At 39.9% G+C, this 23,592-nt stretch overlaps 1 protein-coding gene across 1 annotated transcript in view; it reads left to right on the top strand.

Moving 5' to 3' along the window:
- Positions 1 to 2,291: 2,291 nt before the first annotated feature.
- zdhhc17 (zDHHC palmitoyltransferase 17) overlaps positions 2,292 to 23,592 on the top strand; it is a 33,274-nt gene continuing 11,973 nt past the window's right edge. The window contains exons 1-10 of the mRNA XM_023408710.2: positions 2,292 to 2,382; positions 11,873 to 11,976; positions 12,422 to 12,544; positions 13,865 to 13,942; positions 14,999 to 15,143; positions 15,463 to 15,527; positions 17,194 to 17,356; positions 17,455 to 17,580; positions 19,083 to 19,225; positions 20,489 to 20,589. Coding sequence (XP_023264478.2) covers positions 2,320 to 2,382; positions 11,873 to 11,976; positions 12,422 to 12,544; positions 13,865 to 13,942; positions 14,999 to 15,143; positions 15,463 to 15,527; positions 17,194 to 17,356; positions 17,455 to 17,580; positions 19,083 to 19,225; positions 20,489 to 20,589 — 1,111 coding nt within the window. The 5' untranslated portion in view covers positions 2,292 to 2,319. The remainder of the gene's footprint in view (positions 2,383 to 11,872; positions 11,977 to 12,421; positions 12,545 to 13,864; positions 13,943 to 14,998; positions 15,144 to 15,462; positions 15,528 to 17,193; positions 17,357 to 17,454; positions 17,581 to 19,082; positions 19,226 to 20,488; positions 20,590 to 23,592) is intronic.

Below are 23,592 nucleotides of genomic sequence, written 5' to 3'. Positions count from 1 at the left end.
CCATTTCAAAAGCTGTGTCCTAAATTAAGAAAAAGCTGGGTTTTTTTGTCAGTAGTCTCCAGGAAATGAATGCAAGTCTATGTGTGTGTGTGTGTGTGTGTGTGTGTTGTGTGTGTGTGTGTGTGTGTGTGTGTGTGTGTGTGTGTGTGTGTGTGAGAGAGAGAGTGTGTGATACCATCTCTAGCATGCTTTTGGAGTCATGGTTTTTAAAATGAATATACTGGGTTATTGGGGGTGTGTGTATCTTATCATAGCTGATATTTCTGTTAGTATGATAATATTTCAAACACACCATAAAACCTGTGGGTTTATGAACTCCACAGGATTGCTGTGCATGCATGCCTGGGTAAAGGGAGACATCTAGTGGCTACTGGGGGTTTAGGTGTAGTAGAGATGATGGGACATGGAGAACATCTAGAGGCATATATTAGTTACTGCAGTGTTGTCATTGCTTCCCATTATGAAATGTCAGATATCATCCATGCAGTTAGTCTTCTGAATGTCAGTATGGAGCCTCCCTCATGGCCATATGGCACTGACTGGAGAACCAAAACTTGATATTCTATTCTATTAAAAATGCAAAAATATGTATTTATTGTTCATTAAATTGTTGTTTTGTTTTGTTTTTATTTTAGCGCATGAATTTTTTCATTTAAAGAACCCATGCATCACAGACTTTCCCCTGTCTTGTGGCGCTTCTGTCTCAAGAGAAAAATTGTCATCAGTCTAGATTTCTTTGGGTTTTGTTGTCCCATTATCATCTATAAATGTTGCTGTTTCTGAGCTCTTTCAACCTAATATGTCACTGCACAAAAAAATTGTTTTTGTGACCTAAATGTAAAGAAATATGAGATAATTTCCCCCAAAACATTAGTATGCAACAGCTTCAGTGTAAAACTAAATCAGTAAACAGCTTATATTACACACATGCAGGAACACACTGTATGTGTACATAGTACGTTATGTGTGCCATGCATATTATATATGATACTCATACTTGTGTGAAGGTATAACAGCTGTATGAATAGACTAAACTTGTACACTTGCTCTGAGGTTTTTGAAAATTGCAAAAAAAGAAAAAAGAAATAAACCAACAAAAAAAAACAAAATAAAGAATGTATAATCAAGGATTAGGGTTGATGGTAGGAACTGAATTACTCAAATTGTAAATCAAATGAATGGAACCAAATTGTGTTTCCATTGTATATCTCAGAGTCTGCAATTAAATCTTGCTTTGCAAGATCTTAAATCTTTCGAGCAAAGCTGAATAAAGCTATTTGTAATTTAACCTGTCTGTGAGGACACAGCACCTGGCCACTGATTGTAGAATGAAAGTGTAATTAACCTTATTACACTGTAAATATTGTAATCGCAGAAACCTATTCAAAATGGTGTGTTATACAAGAAACAGATTACAGATGGACAGTTAAACAACCAAAAATGTTAAAGATATTCTAGCTGGGCTTAAGCTCTTCCGCACAAATAATACCAGCATGGTTCTGGACCAATCATAAGGCAGAATGAAAGTGAGATTGGAGATCTACCATAACACGCAATAGACCTGAAACAAAAAGAGGAAGTAAGATGACACTTATACTTGCACTGTAACATTTTACTGTAGAACCAGTCTAGTTGAGTCTGCGATCGTCAAGTTACCCAACTATCTCAGAGGCAAAACTGCACTCGGGACTTCCTTCTTGCCCTCTCTGCAGTTGTCCAAATACTCCTCTCCTTCAAGTACCATGAGTGCAATACGCAGAATACATAGCCTATTGTAACCCTGTGGGCGATTGAGCCATGGTGGATGTTTCCAACTTGTATAATGACTGTTAGTGACAGCTAACCTCACTCAAGTCCTGCTTAAGACACAGACTTGGCCAAGGAGAAGTGGGATACAACAGCTGTCATTTTGTTTTCTATAGGAGAAAAAATGATAGATAGGCTTCCTAATAATACAGGGCTGAAGGTTGTGACACATGAAGCTGTAGAAAGTCTGGGGAACAGATCTTTTCCCATATCCTCGTTGCCTGTCCATCATTGCTTTATTTTAGTGCAAGAGCCATATATTAGACTACTCTAACATAAAACCTTAGAGGTTGTATTTGCAAGAATAACCATTTGTAAATCTATTTGATATCATTATTATTGCTATCTACTGCCCTGGCCACATTTTGTGACTATGTGACCTTTTGTGTGATGAGGCCTGTCCTTCCTCTGTGTGTTTTTTTTTTTTGACAGCTCCTCTCTCCTCCTCCTCTGTTTGTTTCCCCCTACACAGCCTCTTGCTTCCCACAATGCTCAGCGAACATCACCACCAAGATGGCCGACGCTATGGAGGAATATGAGAAAGAAGCTGGCTGCGTCCCTATTCTCCATCCTGAGGTATGGTCATTGGACTTCACGCCTTCGCACGCACATATGAACATACACAAAACGTATTACACCAGACTGTGTGTGGGTGTCTGTGCGGTTTTGCCGTGCTTTTTTTTTTTGAAACTCCGATGCCCCCTGCAAAACCACCGGTGGGGGGTGGCAGGCAGCTAACGATGCTAAAGGTGCTAACGCTAGCCCCCCTCCTCCTGCTGCATAGCCAGTAGACGCTAGGCAGATGTTTGTGTTAATGTTAACCATAACCGTGGTGGTGCTTTTCCTGGTTGTGACGCCGTGCAGCTAGTAAACAAGGTTGTAAGCAGCGTAGTTAAGTCTGCAATGGGGAAAGTAACGTTAATGATTAATCCTTGCAGTCATCCGATGTTAGCTTTATAGCTAAACTGGCTGTGCTGCCAGGCTTAGCTGCGGTGATGTAAACTGGTGTCAAATGTGTGAGCATACATTAAGCTGTGGTGTCCACTCCGTTATTATTAGGTCATGTTAACAGCTAGTAATGTAAATAAATGCCCTCATTTTTTTTTACTTGAAAACCATGTTCGTTTTTTAGCATGAAACCTACAGCAGGTCCTCTTGGTTGGGATTGACAGTAACGTTATCTGTCACTTTGTCAGTTAGGATTTGTTGTTTCTGTCATCTAATATCGTTGGAAATATTTTGTTATGTTTGTATTTGAGGTACTGTGAATCAGCATAAACAAATGAGTTATTTAAATTACCATAAAAGACAATGTCTGCCGCATTTATCTAATAATGATTTAAGGAATAAGTTAAATTGCATCTGAAAAGGCTTAATTTCAACATTGTTAGCTAAACACAAACTAACCTGACAGGATGTTTGTCTTTATGTTATTCTCTTCATTACAGCTTATTTAAACCCATGTCACCTATTTTTATTATTATTTTTTATCATATACCACTGTTACTACCACTAACTTATTAGGACTTAACTGAATACCCTGGTTATTAGTTGCTTTTATCCTTGCTTGGTAGGTAATCTAATCATCAAGCAGAGCTCTGTTTGATGCAAACAGTAGTTTGCCTCAGTGACAGTTGATGTGCTTTTCTCTCAGCTAACCTGTTCTGCTTGTTGGTTTGTAGCCAGCAGGTCAGATCAGCTAATTTACCTTCAGACTTGGTCTCTAACTGTTAATCCTGGCAGTGTGTGGATCAAATGATTCATGTCTGTAATGTCCAGTCAGACCAAGATGTAGAGAGATGAGTTAGTGTACCTAGTGAAAGTAGGCTGAAATGGGTATGGTGGTTTATCATCTGGTTTTGGCTGTTGTAAGATGAGTTCTCTTTAAAATGTAGTAGCCATATTGGCTACTAGAGCACTGAATCAAGCACTGAATGTAATAGTCATGTTCACATATTATGCCAATATGAAGTTTGAGCATTATGGTGCCACATTCTGAGTCATCAAATTGCTCCAAATAAATTAGCTTTCATTTTGGTATTGGCTCCCTGATCATACATAAACTAATAATGGGGAAAATGTGGTCAAATCAACCACAATGGCTGCATTTGTGGACATGCTCTATGTTAATCCTGTCTTCTTGTCAGTTTTGTTTTGGTTTGCACAAAGGAAGACAGTAGTTCTCCATCTCGTTATTCAGCAAGTCTTTTGAATATGACAGAGATCAATTTTTTTTTCTGTTGGAGTTTGTGAGAGCCTCTTCTCCCTTAGACGCTGCAGTGAAACTTGATATCACTTTAGATCCAAAACAGCTAGGTGATACCCACATTGACAGTTGATCTGAGTCGGTCAACATATGTCATCTCCCAACCTAGGTTTAATGCAGGTCTAACTTGATTGGCTTTGGTCAACCAATGTTTCTGTTATAACTGATCATTTGATTTTATATTGTTGCTAACTCACACGTATGTCATTTAACCTGCAACCAGACTGGGAAGACAGGGCAGCAAGAAAGTGATGGTGTTGAGAGAACTGAAACGTTCAGTATTTAGTACTAATAATATAACACTCTGTAGTTTTATGGTTTTGGGTGTGAGGAACTACAGCTGATGACTGTGCAGATTCATGACTGTGTATATTCCTCATTCTGTGAATACTTATAACGTGAAGTAGACCCCTGTCATATGCACATATTCTGTGTGGAAGCTCTGTGCACTGGAGGGTTTATATCAAGGCAGGCTAAACTGACTGGAGTCAAAATTTGCAATGTGTTCTGGGGACTAAAAACACGCACATTTGAGTAATTCTAGATAACAACCTCTCCAAAATGGATAAAATGCAAATCTGACATTCTTTTTATTACGCAAGGTAATTGGTCTTTCTGTTATTTTGATACATGTGCATTTAAACAGAATAATGGTTTTCTCCTTTCTTGCCCTCTTGTGTGATGGATAACATGATTCCTCTCTGTGGCACAGTAACACTCAGGCCTAGACTAATACAATCAGTTTGCTGTTAGTCCTTGCTGAACCAAGAACGGTCTTTTTTGATATATTGGAAAAATCTGCTTTCTCCTAATTAAAGGAAGTGTAATTACCAACTGTTCTTTGCTCCCTTGAAAGAACAGGTTGTTTGGGATGCCTTCCTTAGTTTTGTTTGTCTGGAAGTCACTGCTTTAACTGATGGTGAAGTCAAAGACCTCAGACCAACTTGGTTGAGTAGATGTGTCAGTCAGAATTCAGTGTTGAAGACTGAGCCAGAGCCTGACAACATACACACAGGAAATACAGGAGGAGAAAGCTGTCAACTGAAGTTTAATACACACAGACACCAGCAGCAGTGATAAATGGTAAAATTAAAAATCAAAAAAAGGAAAAAACACCTCCATGTGGAGATGAGAAAGTTTTATTGTTATGCAATTGACCTCTGTTGTGCAGGAGTGGCAGTAAATTCTCTATAATAAATCAAACTTTGCATCAGAGAAACAGTATATGAAATTTCTATTGACACTTTACACACTATACAATATACACAAGACTGAAAATGTGCTTGTGCTTTGTCTAAAGGTTATTGTTCTCCAATCTTGCAAGAGGTAAATTGTCTGCCATGAATCTAGAGGTGTCACCACCTCTTTAAATCATTGTGCAGGAGCGCTCACAGTTTGATCTTTTGGCTGTACATCTCCCTGTCATATTGAAGAAATTTGTCCGACAGTAGTAGCGATGTTAGAAATTAAGTTTATTTTCTCTGTGTGCCCGCACAGACTCGGCTTAAAGTTGCTCCCCTTTTTCAGCAGGGTGCTGCCTGGAATCTGGGTCATCTCGTAGATTGTAGCGAGAGCAGAGTGAAGCTGAATGCATGAGGCACCTGAATTAGAGCATCAGAAAACTTTAGTCGCACAGTCAGAAGGGCCGTGCATTTTTTATTTTTTTGAACCAGTTCAACGTGTTGAATGCAACATTTCTTCTTTTGAGGAACATAAAAGATATCTGTCCACGGCTTCCAGTCTCATTTTATAATGCAAATGAGTTTTCTTGCATAAAAGGCAGAAATAGGTAGGGGACACGGTCAGTCGCTTGATTCCATTCTACGTTGTGGTGCAGAGTGGAAAACATGAATTCTGTTTCCTCTGAGCATTCCCATTATTTCCTTACAAACAAGTGTTTCCCCTCCGCTTCCTCCTGATCCATAGATGTAAACTGTGCCTTGAATATTGAATTAGCCCGTCGAAATGGCTCTGATTTCAGACTGAGTCTGATTGTGGGTTATGGCTACAGCCAGCAAAAGGAGCAACACAATAATGATGCAGTTTAGTCCAAGAAAGCAGTGACTGCAGATGTAATGAAAAAGCTATTATGGTGTTCTTGCTTTATATTTTCCTGATTAAAATGTAAATGTTGATCTCACCCTTATTGTGCTGTTGCTCACACTACTTCTACCATCACTGTTGGTTCTGCTGTAACCCAGTAAACATTCATTTTCAGAATTGGTGCTGTCTGACATTTTTAGCTCATGGCACGTGACCCCAGCACCCACCCACCCAAGGAGTAGCTGCCATATGTCCCACTGACCATCCCCATTGACAAAAGCCATGCCTGCTGCCTCACTAAACAGATGAGCTTCCAATTTAAAATCAATGAAATGGATATGTTTAATTGATAATATCGTCACTGCCATCGTCCCAGTTGTTGTATGATTTTCCAGTAAACAGACACATAATTAAGAGGTGAGAAAATGCACAGGCTGCAATTATCACTACAGTTACAAATGCCATCATCAGCTTTTTAGCTGGCAGGAGGGAATGGAGAAAGCGAACAAGGCTGTCGTGATTGGCAAGGGGTCAAAGGTTATCTCCATGGAAGGCTGAGACGGAGAAAGTTACTTAACATCTGGTGTCTGAGGGTTTAGATCCGAGCCTTCTCCCCCGTCCCTCATCCTGACAGGAAATCTGCCTCCCTGCCTTCACTTTCCCTCAATTGAATATCCAGATGAAGGAAGAGGCTCCGAGTTTCACTTTGTCAGAAGAAAAAAAAGCTCAGCACAGTCATAATGATAATTGAATGACCCCCCCCCCCTTTTTTTTTCTTCTTTTTTTTTTGTTTTCTTTATTTTTGTTTTTTCCTCTGGCAGCTAAACCGGTCTGAATAGCACATGGAGTAGTTGAAACAAATCATATGGATTTGTAAATGACAAAAACTTGGCAGAGAAAAGTGCAAACGCCTCCTATCAGCTGTGACACTTTTAAAATACAGGAAGAAAAATTACAAGCTGGTCACCTTCATATCTCCTCTGTCACTCTCTCCTACTTCATCCTCCCCCTCTGTCTGATTTACTCTCTAAAATAAAATCCCTCTCTGCTGGTTTTACCTTCTCATTTTTCCCTTGTATTGTGATTATAATATCACAGCACCTTTTTCCTTACTGTTAATGATTTGTGACGTGTGGGATTTAGGAATGAAACAGCACCAAAAAAGAAAACAGCACCAGAAAATGTGAAGTGTATGATGGGTTTTGTTTATTTTACTGTGACATGTCATTTAGAGGTGGTTTTTGAATGTCTGATGTCACATCACATCACATTGCTGTATGTATATCCAGAGTTCCAGACATGGCATAAATGTTGGTCATGCTTCTAATGTGACTGTATTTATTTAAGGGAAAAGTAAAAGCATATTGCAGTTGTGTGTTGCTTCTCTAATTTCACATAATTTCTTGTGAAAGCAGAATTTTGAGAGACCACATACTCATTACAACAGGAATTGTAAAGAAGATACCAGGAATATTTCTGACCCATATGTAATAATATAGATAATCGTGAGTATACCAGTGTTACTACATATAAGAGTTAGAGTTAGATTTTTATAGTTAAAAAAAATGAAATTTTTAAATCACAAGAGTTTAAATTATATGTATGTTACATAATTAACAGTATCTTGGAAAGGTTTGAAGTAGGGCTGAGCAGTAAGTTGAAATATCATTGAAATTGCAATATGACCAAATACAATATCCAGATCGCAAGAGCTGCAATATTTTTGATGAAGGTAAAATGTGTCACAACATATGATAAATGAATTATTGTGGTTCTACAAAGACACCCCGGCCTACAAATCATATTCTCCAGATGTAAAGTGCCAAGAAATGCAGCGATGTTCTAACAAAGGCAGAAAAGCAGAAGACTGCTTGCTAGGAAACATGGACATAAACAATATGGGTTTCAAACTTCAAAACTCAGCTTTGAAAATGTTTCATGATGAAAGAAAGACAATTGTCACACTTGTTAAACCCAAAGAAGACGCACTGGGATTTATGTTTATACTGAATATAAAAATAAGTTTAGTTGGGTTTTTATAATTATGGTTAGAAAACTCTATGGGCCACCGTTCAGTCTGCAACTGTTGTTTTCAGCAGTTGGGATAACTAACTGTCAATGACAGATTTACTCAGCTGTAGCTAATTCACATTAGCTCTGTGAGTTAAGAAACAGAAGACAGCTTGGCTGTTGTCTGGTTAAGATTTTCTTCATGCCAGTGTCTGTGCTGACACACTTGGCCAAAGATTGCTTTGTGAAAGAAGATGCACTACTCTGAGGAGTGGGCTGTGTCTTTTTGCTGTGGGAAGTGTATTTTTTTTATTATTCAGCGGTGTAGATGTCAGACTTGACTTACCAGCTGTTTGCTAGAATTACCACACCTGGCAAATTTTGAAGCTGTAACTATAACAACATGACACTATTATTGAGTAACACTAAGGTCATAAATGACATCTACATGAACACAGACTGAGACAGAATTTCAGTCCTTGTGTTAATGGATCTGAATGAGGCACTGATAGTAAAGAATATAACTTGCATTCGTGTGAAAGAAGCCTACAGAAAACATGTATTTCTTTACTCCAATCAACATTTCAGAGGCTGGGACACTGATAAGCTGCTTTTTCATCACAGACAAACAAAGCTTTTAACTGTATTTATCTATGAGGGGAACATGGAAGGACATTGGCACTTTGTGCCCATAATGATCATATGTTAAGGTATTTCCTCATAGAGTGTCATGTTCTCTGTAGCTTCCCCACATACCATTCTGATCCAATGCTACCATGTCTTGTTTTATTTGCAACATAGTATTTGAACAGAAACATTTGACAGGTTTTGGTACCAATTAATGATATAGACATGGTTTGAATAAACCTTATCTGATTTGGAATGGAATGACCCTCTTTGCACATGTGCTTTTCCTACATTAACATGTCCAGATTTCAACAAAAAAGGCTGTTGGTCATGTTTAATTTTTTATTTTATAAAGAAATCTGAGCAAGCTTACTTTTATTTGTTGTTTAAATGTATGTATACTTGCAGTGGTTTAACTTCTGGAAAACAATTATAATTTAAATTGCAACTGCAGTAATGGATCATTTGTCCTTAAATCGCTCAGCCCAAAGCCAGAGTTTACAACACAAGCTGTCTGTGTTGGTTTTTCCCATGCACCTTCTCCATCTTATTCCGCCCCCACCATTCCCCATGGTGGCAGAGATGCTGGCTCAGCATATCCCCCGGCGCTGTAGGAAGGCCCGAGCTCAACTCAGAGGCAAGATGGTACAGCTTTAAGTCTCTGTGGCTCTGGCTTCAGGCTACCTAGCAGCTCACCACAAGCCTGCCATGTCCTCGGCCCCCCTGGAGGCTGCCTCATTATGTCTCATCATTATATGCATAGGAAAAGGCTTGAAGGTCTGCTTGAAACCGAAACACTGAGCTTTTAAAGTCAATTTTGATGTCAGTTCTGGATTCATGATCACAGTTCTGACTGTGGATTTAATTTGATTACATGTGTTTCTCTGTGACTTGAATGTAGAAGAACTTTAACTCAGTTAACAAGCGTCACGTCTCATTCACAGTCAGCATTGCATAAGTCACTGTGACGGCTCAATGTCTACCAGATGCAGCCCTTGTTTCCAGGTGATGGAGACTAATTGCGGTTTCTGTGGCGTTACTATGGAGGCTAATTGAATGTGAGTAGCACAGTCACCACATCTGTGTGACAGATTAGATCTTCAGTAGCAGCAGGATTGGACAGGCCTGTCTTTGTCTTTCTCCTGCTCCCTTATCAGCTATTTATATGAATGTGTAAGTGTTCTGGAGCGGGACACTGTGTGTACTGCATCACCAGGAGCTCTGTCCTGTACTTCAGTGGCTCCAAAGTTGTATCTGTCAAGCCCGTCTTAGAAGCCTGTCCATCTTTTCTATATTTATATTATTGCTCTCTGAATAAATCTTGCTAGCCATAATCTTGACATCCTTGTGCGCATTGGAACATCCTTTATTTCCCTCTTTATTCCCAGATGAATCAGTTTATAGATTCACAGCAGACAATAACAGAAAAGATGACTGCATTCTTTTAATTATTACACTGTAATAAAACTATTATAAATGGTATATGGTGCACCTGTGTTTGACAAATCAGAATGTCTGCTGTGAAAAAGGTCTATTCAATTTAAAGCCCTACCCACCCACACAGGTGTTTTCTCTTCTGTTGCCATTGAACCTCTTCTGTTTGTCTGTTTATAGAGATTGTGCTTGACTGACAGCACCTTCACTCTCGTGTTAGTTTTGTTGCACTTGTAGGCAGGACTAAGCCATTATCAATATTTCATCATAGTTAATAGTTTTTTGTGATATCATTTAATTTCCTGCATCCTAGCTCCTCTCAACCTCAACCAGAATAGAAGTCTAATCAGCTGGTTAAATTGAAAACTGTGTGCCTCTGCTGCTGTGGGGTGCAGCTGTTGTATTTTGGCAACTTAGTGGAAAAGGCCAAGTCAAAATCAGTGAACAGTTTCTTTGTGCAGCATCTTTTTCAATATGCACGCCCAATGTTGACAGTCCTAACATTTTCATTTTCAACACTTCCAGTACGGCAGGGGATGAATGGAGCTTTTTTCCCCTTATGACAATATACAACAAAAGGCAATATGAATTTAGCTACTGTCATAGATTTTGACGTACTGTTACTTTGGTAATATCACTGGGTATATTTAGGGTGAAACTAATGATTATTTTCATTATTGATTAATCTGCCAAAAATATTCTCATTTAATTGAGTGGTCATTTTGTTAAAAAACGTTAAAACATAGTGAAAAAAATACATTCTCAATTTCCAGAGGCCTTTAAGATTTACTGTCTAACGTGTCGAAGAAAAGCAGGAAACATTAATATTTTAGAAGCTTGAACCAGATAATGACAGAAATTATTAATTGATAATTAAAATTGTTGCTCATTAATATAAGACTAATTGCTGCAGCTCCAGTTGTATTAAAGGTCCCATATTTTCCTCTTCTCCTGTGTTTTATCTGAAGTGTTGATCCATAAGAAGATATATTTGTAGTTTTAAACCATCTCAATATAGTTTTACATCTCCTCTCTCAGGCTTCTCTCTGGAGCTCTAGTAACAACAGGTCAGTGAGCCAATCAGAAAAGAGGAGGCTCTGAGCCTCTCTTCTGATTGGCTGACCAAATCCTATAAGGTTGAATGGTGGGTCCAGGTGGGCGGGGCTTGGGGCATGGCTAAGAGCGATGACTGCTTTGTTGTGACATCAGAAAGTTACAGAAGTCCTGACGGCTGGTTTTAAGGTTCAGTTTCTGAATACATGCATTTCTCTGTGGACTGAGGCTTTGATACTTTCACAGTATTAATACAGAACCTAGACCTGCTTTATAATCAAGCAACACATGCACATCTACCTTTAACACAAAACAATATTGGACTTTTAAACCATTGTAGGAAATTTTACCTGTCAATCATCAGGTCTGTTTTATGGACTCATGTTAATATTAACAATTTTGCAATTAAATTTCTAGAGAATATATGAATATTGTGATTAAAAAATTTACACATACCGTGATAGAAGATTCTTTTCTGTATAATAAATGAAGTATATACACACTTTCACAACCCTGACCCCACCTCCGAGTGCATTTTAGTATGTTCCTACATATTGCTGATGATCTGATAAAGTAGCAAGACCTTACTGACTTTTCTTTATCTTTGTGTTACTTTCTCTTTTGTCTTTTCAGGAAATCAAACCCCAGAGTCATTACAACCACGGTTACAGTGAGAATGTCAGCCGTAAAAACCATGTGGACGACTACAGCACCTGGGACATTGTCAAAGCCACACAGTGAGTGGATAATGTGTGCGTGTGTCTGTGTGTTGTTGTTGTTGTCACAAATCTGGAGCTAACACTACTACTAGTTTTTGACTGTGGTGGTCTAATTCAGTCTGTGCTAAAGAAGTAATTCACAAGCTCAGAATGGTGAGAGAGAGAGTGTGTATGTGTGAGAAGAAAAGAAATGTGGGAATGTCCGCTTGATAAGACAATGAAAGCTTTGTCTGACTCGTTACATTTGACAACAACAGACTTATGGAATATCCGCTTAAAGACAGTCAGTGCCGAGTTATACCTCAGTGTGGGCGTCTTGTTTGGGTTAGAGAGTTGTCAGTTTGTGTGTGTTTATGTACGTCTGCATCTTGTCAGCGTTTATAGGTTTTATTCATTTAACCCTGTGTTTATCTGTGTTTTCACATGTATTTGACTTTAATCCCCCTCCGCTCCTCTTCCTCAGGTACGGCATCTTCGAGCGCTGCAGGGAGCTGGTGGAGGCGGGCTTCGACGTTCGGCAGCCAGACAAAGAAAATGTAACCCTCCTCCATTGGGCCGCCATCAACAACAGGATAGACTTGGTCAAGTGAGTCACCTCAAATCATGTATGAAGTTGGGGGAGGTTAGAAAAATTTGAGGTTGTGATTGCGAGTCTCAATCTTAGGAGTGGCAGGAAATGTCACGTGGTTGTGGTTGTAGCAGTCAGTTCTCAGGCATGAGTTTGAAATGTGAAACAGAAGACCACTGGCAAAACACTGACAAAACAAGAAGTGTGCTCAGCCATCTTACCCAAAACAATAGTGAAGATGAATAATACGTAGACAAAAATAATTGTAACTGCTGCTTTATGCCACTATTTATTTGCTTGCACAGTTTTTCTACTGTCCCTTGTTTCTTCCTAATGATCTTTTTCCACTGCCTTCTTTACTGTATCAGAGGGAAAGAGGTGACCTGGTTTTAGCCGCCCACTTAAGTGACCTACAGAGAATAAAAAGGTTAAGACAAACTGAGCAATGAACCGGCTGATATTGCAGACGCATTAAGAAATGGAACACGACATAAATGTCCTCCTCTGTAAATACTGTTGGCACCTCCTGTGCCTTTCTCTGCTTCAATTTGATTACAGTTCTGCCTTTTAACAAGATGGTAAGAGTTCAACTCCAAACACACTGTATGTTCAAGTTCATGTATTAATGACTGAAGTAAAAGCTAAATAAAAACTGTTGAAAGCTTTGAATATTTATGATATTCAGATGATGACATATTTTAAAAGCATTCAGATCATTTTCATATTCATCAAACTGGCCTGTGACCTTTTGTACTGCAAATGGAAATATTTACATTAGTTATTACACTCCACTCATTTATTCAAGTCTTAACTTTAATTTGTCATCTGTATAACATGATACATGATCTGTTCCCACACACCGAGCACAACTACTGGATAATCATTATTTATTCATTTATTGTATCAATTATCTTCAAATAGATTTCAGTTTGGTTGTGGAGGCAGACATTCATTTTTGGTGTGTTATGAGTTATGAAATGAATACAAGTGAAATTAATTTCTTTTGAGTTTTGTGGAATTGTTTTGGGATCTGCTTCTGATCAGCTGATCACAGCACAGATCAGTGAGTGCAGTTTTGGTGATTTACATGTAAAAAAAAAAAAAAAAGATAGCTCATCATCTGATAAAAGTGAATAAGGAAAAGTGGAAAAGTTGTGAGATTCAGCTTCAGTAATGGGGGTGTTTTTACTTCTGCCCTGACCCCACATTACTCTTTATATGTTTGTGTTGTCACAACAGCTGCAGTACAACTTGGGAACTTGTTTTGTGTAGAATGTTCTGACCCTGGTTTTGCATGTTAAATACAGTTGTACCTGACAACTATATTTGCATGCACAGGTACTACATATCAAAGGGAGCCATAGTTGACCAGCTGGGAGGAGACCTTAACTCCACACCTCTGCACTGGGCCACCAGGTAACACAAACTCACTACAGATAACATACTTGCCATTTGAGTGACACATTTCACCCACAGAGCCTCTACCTTCTTTAGCCTGAGAATGTTGATGCTTTTATTTAATTATAGTTCAGATTACTGAGCTGAAGTGCTTCTTTTCATTCTTTCTCATTTGTTTTTGTGGTCCAGTTATAACAGAAAGTAGCTGAATCTAATATATCTAATATCAGTTTTAGCTTCTGTCTTCCACTTGCCCATGAATTTAGAATTTAGAAAACATAAGTTTATGATCTTAATCGCAGACCCTTCACTATCAAGTTCTCCTTTATTGGATTTGTATTTCACTGCTTGTCAACACTAAATAGATCCTCCAACTCATCTTGTTTGTTTGAAGGTGTTTCCCCCTCCCTCCCTCCCTCCCTCTCCCCTCCCTCTCAAGCAGACAGGAGAGGGAGACATGGAGCTCTCTCCCCTTGAATTATTGATAGGTTTGACAACAGGCATCTGCACCATCACTGCTACACAGACACATAGGGAGTCCTGTGTCACCCTCCACCTCCCTAATCCCCTTAACCCTCCACCTGCCAGTGACCTTTAAAAGCCCCCTAGTCGCCTCTTGTCTGCATGACCTCAGCCATTTACAAACACATGCCAGAGCTAAGTGCTGGGTGTCACTGCCCCTGTCTGCTCAGGTTCACACACACAGAGCAAGATACTCGTTCTATGTCGTGAAAGTGGCGCGCGCGCACACACACAGGGGGGGGGGGGGGTTACATAGGAGACAAGGTTGTAATAAAAAATACTGTATAAAAACATGACTGCAATGAAAGCATGTTAGAAATCACCAGGAATCAGTCTCTCAATATCATAGCAGCGTATGTGAGAGTGTATAAGACCCTCTTCTTTGGGTTTACTCTCATCTCCCATTCTGCATCAAAGTGGGTAATCAAGAGAGAATGGCTTCCGCTTTATTCAGCCCAAACCTTGGAAAGAGTGGCGATAGGATCTAGTTGTGTATCACACATCATAGAAAGTTTCTGTATCTCTTGTAAATTATTGTTCATCTTCTCCCAGACAAGGGCATCTATCCATGGTGGTGCAGCTCATGAAATACGGTGCAGACCCATCTTTGATCGACGGCGAGGGCTGCAGCTGCGTCCATCTGGCCGCCCAGTTCGGCCACACCTCCATTGTGGCCTACCTTATTGCCAAAGGACAGGTAGGAGACACACAGCAGGAAAGGGTTACAGTTCAGTCTATTTGTCAGTAGCAGAAAATAATCTTTAAAATAATCGCCCTTTTTACAACAACAGATGTGGCTGTGTGACAGGAAATCTTTTCTGGTCCATTTTTTATTTATTTTGTTTATAAAACATGTAAAACAACTGTTTGAGGATCTCTTGTTCCTGTTAGTGTCACTGTCATGTGGGTTTTATACCGGTGCTCTCCATCAGGGGGAGCCCTATAGCCTCTCATGTCCTCCTGTCACCTCTTATTGATTCCTTAGTTCATCAGTTGTTTTTTTTCCTTTCTAACAGGATGTGGATATGATGGATCAGAACGGCATGACTCCCCTGATGTGGGCGGCTTACAGGACACACAGGTGTGTATGTTACAGTACATCCAGCTTCAAATAGTTGCTGTTTTGGTCTCAGTGAGCCTTGACATGAAATCTTAATGAAATGGTCAAACTAAAGGTGGAATAAATTTGAACCTTATGTTAAGATCCTGGATCCTGGAGAAACTGTAACATTGAGACTGTGTCAAAGTCCAGTGAAACCAGTGTGTATATGTTTCTGCTGACTGCAGCCATACACACAGAAGGTTCTCATGTGTAAATGAGTCGCAGTTCATTAGACAAACTGCTAACACAGGGAAACAATTCCCAGTATTGCTGCTCAGCTCTATTTAAATATTCCCTGATAAGCAATTTCTAGCAGGAATCATCCATGAGGGGTAATTATGTCAGTAAGCATAAAATAGAGTTGTAGCATGATTTAGTAAGTAGAAGAAGAAGGAATAAAAGGTCCCATATAGTATAAAGGTAGATGTTCATGTGTTGTTTGATTATAAAGCAGGTCTAGGTTCTATATTAATACTGTGAAAGTATCAAAGCGCTCTGTCCAGAGAGAAATGCACACAGCCTGTATTCAGAAACTCAGCCTTAAAACCAGCCGTCAGAACTTCTGTAACTTTGTGATGTCACAACAAAGTAGTCACCGCTCTCAGCCATGCCCCAAGCGCCACCCGCCTGGACCAACCATCCAACCTTGCAGGATTTGGTTTTGAACTCTGCTTTATATTTATTTCAACAATCAGAAGAGAGGCTCGAGCCTCCTCTCTTCTGATTGGCTCACCGACCTGTTGTTACTAGAGCTCCAGAGACAAGCCTGAAAGAGGAGATGTAACTCTACATTGAGATTTTTGGTTCTTAAAACCACAAATATATCTTCTCATGGATCAACACTTTTAATAAAACACAGGAGGAGAGGAAAATATGGAGCTTTAAATTATGTAAATATGAAAGTACACAAAAATATATAATGGAAGTTGTCATATTCACTGTCTCGCTCTCGCTCTTAGAAGTGTTGATTTTATGATTTCAAACATCCATTGTTAACCACAGACATTTATTTGTTTGGTTAGCTGGATTTCATCACCCTGAGTGAGTGAGTTACACCCAGAGGAGGAATATGTTACAACTTGTACATGACCAATATTACAAGCAGCCAGTAATAAGCTTGTTGCTATTGCTTCTTTATTCTTGTTAGTGAGTTGAGTTTAAAGAGTAGAAAAGGCAGAAAAGTGTTGTTGCACTGAATCCAGTGGTTCACTTCTGTTCCACACCCACTGCTGCTGTGCACTGATGCCACACATGATCTTAAAGCTGATGTAAAAATGTGTAGTAACTCACAAAACCAATGGGAGATAGTTGGAGAGAATCAAATATGAACCAGATTCAAATCTGTTTTAACTTTTAAAACATGTTTCTATTTTGTATGGTTTCAACAACATGTTTGTCAGGTCAGTTTCAAACTAATGTGACTTAGTTTGACTTGATTTCTCCGGTCGAGGCAGACGGCCACCCACCCTGAGTCCGGTTCTGCTCGAGGTTTTTGCCTCTTAAGTGCTTGCTTATGGTTGTACTTTGTGGGTCTCTGTAATTGAAGAGTACAGTGTAGACCTGCTCTATTTGAAAAGTGCCTTGAGATAACTTGTGTTGTGTGTTGGTGCTATATAAATAACAATTGACTTCCTCTGTGTGACAGTGTGGATCCCACCAGGTTGCTACTAACCTTCAACGTCTCTGTCAACCTCGGTGACAAATATCACAAGAACACAGCGCTGCACTGGGCGGTACTGGCCGGAAACACCACTGTCATCAGCCTGCTGCTGGACGCCAACGCCAACGTTGATGCACAGAACATCAAGGTGATGCCTCCGGACACTGTCACTAAGAATGGTGGAAATAAGTTTACAGAGTGTAGTGATGGTGGATGTGTACAAACTGGTCTCGTGTTAATATTCAGGGGGAAACACCGCTAGATCTCGCCAAGCAGAGGAAGAACGTTTGGATGATCAATCACCTACAGGAAGCGCGGCAGGCCAAAGGTTACGACAGCCCGTCCTACCTGAAGAGACTGAAGATGGACAAGGTACACACACACACACACACACACTCACTCACTCACAAGTCACAGATTAATTGCTGAAAACATTAGAGAGACAGAAAACTTTAAATCCCGTCAGTGGGATCAAGTCTAGCTCTCTAAACATGGGTGGCCTTCCTTTTTCTTTCTCAGTTGAAACAGACACGCTCAGACCAGCTTCTTCCAGTACTGCTGCAGTGCCACAGCATGTCGGGGTAGTGATTACCTTTCTGTTTATCAGTTTGTCAGCTGTTTACTATTTTTCACCGTCTCATTCAGACAGTCTGACAGGAAGGAGAGGGTCTTAAACAACCTGTTGTATTTAACAATGTGACTACAGGAACTTCAGGAACCGAGCAGGAAGGTAACTGTCACTGTCTAGTCTGACCACAGCGGGGGGTCATTCACATGCATCCTGGTGATAAAGATCGTCTTCTATTCAAACTCTGAACTTGATTGAACGGGATATTCAGATATTTATTTTGCTGCCTGACAGAACAGGTGATGCAGCCAAAACCTGTGGTGGGTGATTTCCCAACCTGGTAGATGTGCCATTTTTTTCTGTCTCTGAATATTTCTATTGTTGATTTTGTTTGAATTTTTTTCAGAACCATGTTTGCATAAAACCTCTTACTGCTGCAACTTAAAACTCTTATTGTCTTTCCACTTGTCTGCTGGGACATTAATAGGTAATGAAGGTAAATTATAGAATTAGACAAACTTTTCACCCAAAAAAATGAAATATTGATTCTCCACATATGAAATGATGATGTGTCACTGTGTTTATAGATTCAGTAAACTGTAGACTATGAGTTGCATCACACTGAGTGCTGTAGTGAGTAGAGCTTCATAGGCCATTTGTAGAATTGTGAAATACACTTAATACACCTTCTTGGATTTCTGCTTCCTACCTTCCTCTTCATGTTTCCACAGCTCGTGAGAGCCCAAATGTGTAAAATCACACAGGGCTATAAAAAGAAATTTCACTTATTCAGAGTGAGGATTTTTCATTCTTTATACACAGGCATTTTCACATCATCAGAAAATGATAGTATCTATACTGTGTCTGCTGTTTATTGTGCATTATTTATTATGATAAGAACATAAAGCTAAAGATGCTTGTTTTTAACCATGATCCTTTGCACCTTTAGCTGTAGTTCTTCTCATTCAGTTGTAAACAAACTGCTGCTTGCACTGCAGCTTCAAATAAAGTAATTTATGTATTTAGGGTCATGAATTATTGATCATATTTTAACTTTTACAACAGATGTTAAAACTACAAAATGCTCGGTGAGCCGCCTCCTTCCTCCTCGCTCTCGTCTCCTCTGTATTTTCAATTTCTTCTTTTTTCTGTCGTTTTATCTCTTTTTGATCTCTCTTCCTTCCTCTGCCCAACTCCCATCTGTCTCTTAGCAATATTCACAGCTTTCTCTTCATCTCCAACAATCTACTCCTTTCTATTTCCGGCTTCCGTCCATTATTTATCCTGCCACCTTCTCCCTCTGCAGGAGTTCAGGCAGAAGGTGATGCTGGGAACGCCCTTCGTGGTCATCTGGCTAGTTGGCTTCATCGCCGACCTGGATATAGACTCGTGGCTGATCAAGGGCATCATGTACGCTGGCGTCTGGGTCGCCGTGCAGTTCCTTTCCAAGTATGTTTCAATCACATAAATATATGCACACACACCTAGTAGTTAATTATGTTCATGTGGTCATAGACAGGTTTTTTCAGATTTTGATTGATTTTGTGATTAAACTCAGATAGGCACACTTCAGGTGTCATTGACATTTTAAATCTAGATTTTAAGAATTTTTTTGTTTTGTTTTTCAGTCTACAAATATCATCAGATTGCAGAAATCAGAGCCTCCTCTCTTCTGATTGGCTCATCAACCTTAGAGAAAGCCTGAGAGAGGAGATGTACAACTACATTGAGACGGTTTTTGGTTCTTAAAACCACAAATATATCTTCTTATGGATCAACACTTCAAATAAAACACAGGAGAAAAGGAAAACATGGAGCTTTAAAATTAGCTGTTTAAGTAGAAGCTGCACATTAGATGACTTGTTGACAAGTTGTATCAGAACTGTGAGTTAAATTTCTGTTTCTTCTCTTTGAAATTGTAACTGCCAGCATTTCTCATGCAGTGACTAACACTCTCTTCCTTCATTTCCCTCTAATACACACACACACACACACACGCGCGCACGCACGCACACGCACGCACGCACACACACACACACACACACACACACACACACACACACACACACACACACACACTTGCTTACACCCCATTACTACTGCCATCTGGTCCTGCTGGTACAGTTTGTTGTCACTGCTGTTCCCTATGTGACTACAATAACATACATTAACCGGTGTGTTAGCTTTATAATTACTCACATTCCTGGAATACTTGCTTGGTGAAAAAACAATTGGGATTATGAGTGGTGTTGAGTCCAGCTGCAGTGTACCATCAGATCACGGTTCGGTTTGTTTTCGTTGCTGACTGACTGCAGCGTTCGGAACAAAGCCTCAGGTATACATTCATCCAGATGTGCTACAGTGAGCACGTTGCACATCTGCAGGAGGAAAGCCTTGATGTATTGAACACATAAGTTATGAGCTGAGCAGCGTCTGAAGTGGGAATGATGAAAAAAGTCTTACTTATTATAATTTGAACAAAACCACGATAATAGGAGCCAAGTTGTAACGAACGGGAATTACCCTTCAACAGTGACGGTGACAGTGTTCCAGTCAGGTTGTGCCAAGTATGAGCAGATGATTTAGTACTCTACTGCGGCGTGCACTATTTGATTGACAGGAAGTGCAGAGCAGAAATTAGATAATGGCTAATTTGTAACTCCTGTCGTCTCCTCTCCTCTCCTCTCCTCTCCTCTCCTCTCCTCTCCTCAGGGCTTTCTTCGACCACTCCATGCACAGCGCTCTCCCTCTGGGAATCTACCTGGCCACCAAGTTCTGGATGTACACCACCTGGTTCTACTGGTTCTGGAATGATATCCTTTCCTGTCGTACACTGAATCAATCTCGACTTTGTTTTCTTAATGGAAAAGTTTGACATTTCGGTTTTTGCTTTCATGTCAAGAGTTAAAAGAGAAGATCGATACCACTCTAATGTCTGTGCTGTAAAAAGGAAGCTACTGCATGCAGCCGGTTAGCTTAGCTTAGCATGACTACAGGAAATGGGGACAGCTAGCTTTGGTTCAAAGGTAGTAAAATCAGCCTACCATCTACCACCTACTTACTGAAAGACACCAGCCATGCTATTCAGATAGAAAACTGAGCACAATAACTTTTTGTGAAAAAGGCTTTTGTGTACAAAAATGAAATTTCCTAGTTTAAGCAGTGAATAACTTCCTACACTATGTGTGTAGGAAAAAAAGCACTGTATGAATGTGTGTGTGAACACGGGTGAATGTGGCTTCCATTGTAAAGCGCTTTAAGTGGTTGATAAGAACAGAAAAGTGCTCTATAAGTGCAGACCATCTATTACTGACATTGATTAATTAATAATAATTAAATAATTCAGTTCTGGCATTTAGCTGAGTCTGAGGGATGTGCAGTTTGAGAGAAGTTGAGGATTCATTGTTTTGCTCAACGACTTAGAAACACTTTGGCAGCAACCTTTCAGATTTCTAATGAGTCTGTAAATCCCAAAAAACCTCGAGGATTTCACTGAACAAGTCAGGTCCTCTGTACCTCTTTCCCACCTCTCCAAATGACAGAGGGGCTTTTGTGTCATCTTTTTATTTTTTAATTCACCCACAATCCACATGTGTATGAAGCAGAATGCCATAGGTTCAAGACCTGGCACACGCTGTGTCTTTACTGGAGAATAGACAACAATTCAAAAGCTTGCAGTTCTGTCCCCTGCTCATTAAAATGGACTATTTATTATTGGCTTATTAGAACTTGAGCCAAGAGCTTTTTTTTAATTTATTTTTTTATTATTTATCTTTTAGTCTATGACAAATATCATGTCAGAGCAGGGTGGACCTCAATAAAAATAATGGCCTGTAACATTAATTTTTGCTGCTTGAATTGTATTTTGCAAGAAGACAAAAGTTCAGAAAGGTTCATGTGAAGAGCAGAAATTAATGGTTGTTGTGAGTTTGGAGTTTAGTGTGTAACAGCTGCGACATGCAACTCAACAGATCGACTCCAAAGAGTTTCTGTTGGCCTCAGCATGGCTTCTTTCACATTGTTGTTGTTGTTGTTTTTGCTCATGGTAGAATTGCCTTTTTGTTTGGAGGCCCCTAATTGCAGGAGGTGAGCGGGGAGTTCTCATTTGTGGAAGGCATTTAATTTTATGCCTCACTGCTCGACTAATGGGACGGGAGAGTGAGATGTCTTCACACGTAGCTTATTGAAAAAGAGGGGAGTGCTCTGAAAATCTTTTCAGTTATTTTAAAAATGCAGCTGGAGATGACCGTGTATTTCATGGTATATGTTGTGTCTACTCAAGATTAGATTGATGGACATAAAGATGGTGACTAATTAAAGGGAAAAAAAACCTGAAGAGCGAGTGAGAGACGAGACGACACAGCCCCCATCCACAGGGCGCGAGGGGTCACTGATGTTCTGATGAGTCTGAAAATGATTTGTCAGTCACCAGATCTCGACCCATTCGAACACTTCACCTCATCAAAACACCGAATGAGGGAATGTCTTTGGGAAGAATGGTTCTTCCCTCCAGTAGAGTTCAGAGACTCCAGACGCAGCTCGTGGTGACTCACCGCCTCACTGAGACACTTTGTATTGCCTTTTCCTCGTCTGTTGACCTGCTCCATAAGCCAGGTTTTAGCATGCGCATTCATCATCAAAGAGCAAAGGTTTGGTGACGTTGCATCCTGTGCACTGTTAAACATTTGCTCATACACCTCATGGAAAGTTGTCTTTTTGACTGCAGGCAGGTCCGTTCTTGTGTGAAGACATTCGCCTCTGGAAAAAACGACTTCTCTTTTGCCCTCCAGCTATCAAGGCCGTCGTTACGTCTGCGTATCTGCCATGAAGGGGTGTGTGTCTCTCCGGCCTTCTCAGTTCAGACGTGCTGCTTCATGTCCCTGTCAGCACAGGGAGTTTATCTTTTCTCCTGCAGGGCTGCAGCTGTGAGCTGGACCTACTGGAAGTTGTTAAGTCACTCATTTGAGCATGTGAGGTGAACAGTTGCTTCTTGTCCAGTCGTCTACATACACACAAAGTAATTCACAGAGGTGGCAGCACGCTTTCTAATCGCATACATTTATACAAATCATGTGGTGTGCACATGAAGAGCACAGGATGGGTCTGTGCTTGTTTTAACTACTAGTTAATAATAAATCTAAAGTTAACAAATTGCTCTACCCACAAGAACAAACAGCCAGTTAAGGTCCAGGTGAGCTAGAATGTATGACGTGTTGTCCCACCAGGTCTGAAGGCAGTTGTTGACAGATGTTCTGAACAGGATGAAGAGACTGCTGTTCTAGAGAGAGAAGATAGAATAATCGTTTGAATAAGGGGATAACGGTGAAAACTCTTCTCCCTCTCTCCTGGAAGTCTTTCACCTTAGTTTTACGGCAAAAAAATGTATTTTTAGTATAGATTAATCCGCTGATTATTTTATTGGTTAATCGATCACTTGTTAACTCAATGAATTTTCAAAAAGTAGTAAAATCTGCCTGCAAGAACTTGATTTGTCCGCCCATCAAAGATATTTCATGAACTATCATGTGTGACTGGGAAAATCAAGCAAATCAACACATTTGAGAAGCAGCGTTTTTGCTTGAAATATGACTGATTGATTATCAGAATAGTTGCTGATTCAATCAAATTCAAGTAATGGTTGCAACTCTGCTGTACACACCAAAAGTGAAAGAAGTAGTTGTGTGAAGAATAAAAAAACAGGAGCTTGATAGAGAAGTTCAGACCCTGCTGTAGTTTCTCAGCGTGCTCCTGCGTGATGCAGGCGTGATTTTCAAGTTTCAGAAATTTCCAGCAAGAATTATTGAAGGCAGCCCCCA

This window comes from Seriola lalandi, unplaced genomic scaffold, assembly GCF_002814215.2.
Source record: "Seriola lalandi dorsalis isolate HSWRI2012SDOR001 ecotype SW California unplaced genomic scaffold, Sedor1 jcf7180002054371, whole genome shotgun sequence".
In the NCBI taxonomy this organism is placed as follows: Eukaryota; Metazoa; Chordata; class Actinopteri; order Carangiformes; family Carangidae; genus Seriola; species Seriola lalandi.
This window is presented reverse-complemented; position numbering and strand designations above follow the sequence as displayed.